Below are 2,146 nucleotides of genomic sequence, written 5' to 3'. Positions count from 1 at the left end.
GAGAGGGAGACACACACAGACAGACAAAAAGTGTGGATGGGGGTCCCTGTGTGCTCTCGCGTGGTCCCAGTGCATTGGGAGTCCCAGCTTTCTGTTGGAATCTGGCGGTTTGCCCAGAAGGAGAATCTGATCAACAACTTTGCCTTTCACTCCCCCCTCCAGGCAGTCACCGATAGTGCCCTGACCTTCGGAGACATGCTAACAAAGTTCGAGACCAAATCTGCTCGGGTCAAAGGTGAGGCAATGATGCAAAATCACCCTCCAAAACAAAGCTAGAATCTAATCGAGGCGTTCAGGGTGGGTTATATACAGAATAACAGATACCCTGGGGAGGGATTTACAGACTGGAATCTAATCGAGGGGTTCAGGGTGGGTTATATACAGAATAACAGATCTCCGGGGAGGGAGTTACAGACTGGAATCTAATCGAGGGGTTCAGGGTGGGATATATACAGAGTAAGAGATTCCTGGGAGTGAGTTACAGACTGGAATCTAATCGAGGGGTTCAGGGTGGGTTATATACAGAATAACAGATACCCGGGAGTGAGTTACAGACTGGAATCTAATCGAGGGTTTCAGGGTGGGTTATTTCCAGAATAACAGATACCCCGGGAGTGAGTTACAGAGTGGAATCTAATCAAGGGGTTCAGGGTGGGTTATATACAGAATAACAGATACCCCGGGAGTGAGTTACAGACTGGAATCTAATCGAGGGGTTCAGGGTGGGTTAAAAACAGAATAACAGATACCCGGGAGTGAGGATCTGCCTAACCACTTGTTCCTTTGTCCCGTTAGGACTGAGCTTCCACCCGAAACGGCCCTGGATCCTGGCCAGTCTGCACAATGGTGTGGTGCAGCTCTGGGACTATCGCATGTGCACCCTGATTGATAAATTCGATGAACATGACGGTGAGCAGTTTGGATTATCAGCTCGGTTGTCACAGTGCGAGGGAGGGGGACAATGTCGTGGGAGCGATTTCTACTCGGATGGTGGGGTGCAGGTTTGAGACAGGAGGTTAAACGTGACTGCTCTACCCCTGTCTGGTGCATTGTTTTTCCCACACTCTCCCATTCTGACCCTCTCTCCCGTCTGCAGGGCCTGTCCGAGGGATTGATTTCCATGAGCAGCAGCCTCTGTTTGTCTCTGGCGGTGATGACTACAAGATTAAGGTGAGTTTTGGCAGTTTCTTTGTTGTGACAGGCTTCTGAGGAGCTCTTGTCTTCAGAGTGGATCTTTTGAGTTGCTCTTAGTTCAGCGTTGTTGAAATGTCTGTCCGTCTTGTGTAGGTGTGGAATTATAAACTCCGGCGATGCCTCTTCACCCTGCTCGGTCACCTGGATTACATCCGCACCACCTTCTTTCATCATGTGAGTTTCATTTGGTGTGGGGAAAAGTCTAGAGATACAGAGACCAGAACTGTGCACGGTGCTCCAAGTGTGGTCTAACTGAGGGATACGGAGACAAGAACTGTGCACGGTGCTCCAAGTGTGGTCCAACTGTGGGATACGGAGACCGGAACTGTGCACGGTGCTCCAAGTGTGGTCTAACTGAGGGAGACGGAGACCAGAACTGTGCACGGTGCTCCAAGTGTGGTCTAAATGAGAGTTCTCCCCACAGGAATGGGAATAAATTGGTTTAATCTTCCCAACAGGAATATCCATGGATCCTGAGTGCTTCCGATGATCAAACTATCCGAATTTGGAATTGGCAGTCCAGGACATGTGTCTGGTAAGTTGTGGGAGTTGGGGTAGCTTGCTGGTTGGTGGGATTTGATTGTAGTGGGTTTGGGAGGTCCGGGGATCTGAGGTCAATGGGTTGACTGTTGGTGTGTGCGAGGGCTGATCCCAGAGACCTCGGGGAGGTCATTGTGGAAGGGAGGGAGCGAGGATAGCTGGGAGCCAGTGGCATGGGAGCACCATCAGCTGGGTTTGTTTTGGAAATGTATTCTGATGTGTTTGTCATCTCTCTCTCTGCCCCTCACCCCTGCTTGCCCTGTTCCTCCCCGGACTCCTTTCTCTACCTTCTCCCACCCTCTCAATCCCTTCTGTTTCCCTTCTTTGCCCCCCGGACACTTCTCTGTCATCTCGTGTCCCCATCCCTTTCTTGTTCCCTGCCTCCTCCCCATACCTCTGTGTGTGTGTGTGT

General features: G+C 50.8%; 1 protein-coding gene across 1 annotated transcript in view; it reads left to right on the top strand.

The window, feature by feature from the left end:
- The first annotated feature begins 20 nt into the window (after positions 1–20).
- LOC122545922 (coatomer subunit alpha-like) overlaps positions 21–2,146 on the top strand; it is a 3,600-nt gene continuing 1,474 nt past the window's right edge. The window contains exons 1-5 of the mRNA XM_043684792.1: positions 21–235; positions 796–909; positions 1,097–1,170; positions 1,288–1,368; positions 1,653–1,729. Of these exons, the coding sequence (XP_043540727.1) occupies positions 37–235; positions 796–909; positions 1,097–1,170; positions 1,288–1,368; positions 1,653–1,729 (545 nt within the window). The 5' untranslated portion in view covers positions 21–36. The remainder of the gene's footprint in view (positions 236–795; positions 910–1,096; positions 1,171–1,287; positions 1,369–1,652; positions 1,730–2,146) is intronic.

The sequence above is a fragment of the Chiloscyllium plagiosum genome, unplaced genomic scaffold (genome assembly GCF_004010195.1).
Source record: "Chiloscyllium plagiosum isolate BGI_BamShark_2017 unplaced genomic scaffold, ASM401019v2 scaf_22134, whole genome shotgun sequence".
NCBI lineage: Eukaryota > Metazoa > Chordata > Chondrichthyes > Orectolobiformes > Hemiscylliidae > Chiloscyllium > Chiloscyllium plagiosum.
Note: the sequence above shows the minus strand (reverse complement) of the source record. Positions and strands in the feature narration are given on the sequence as shown.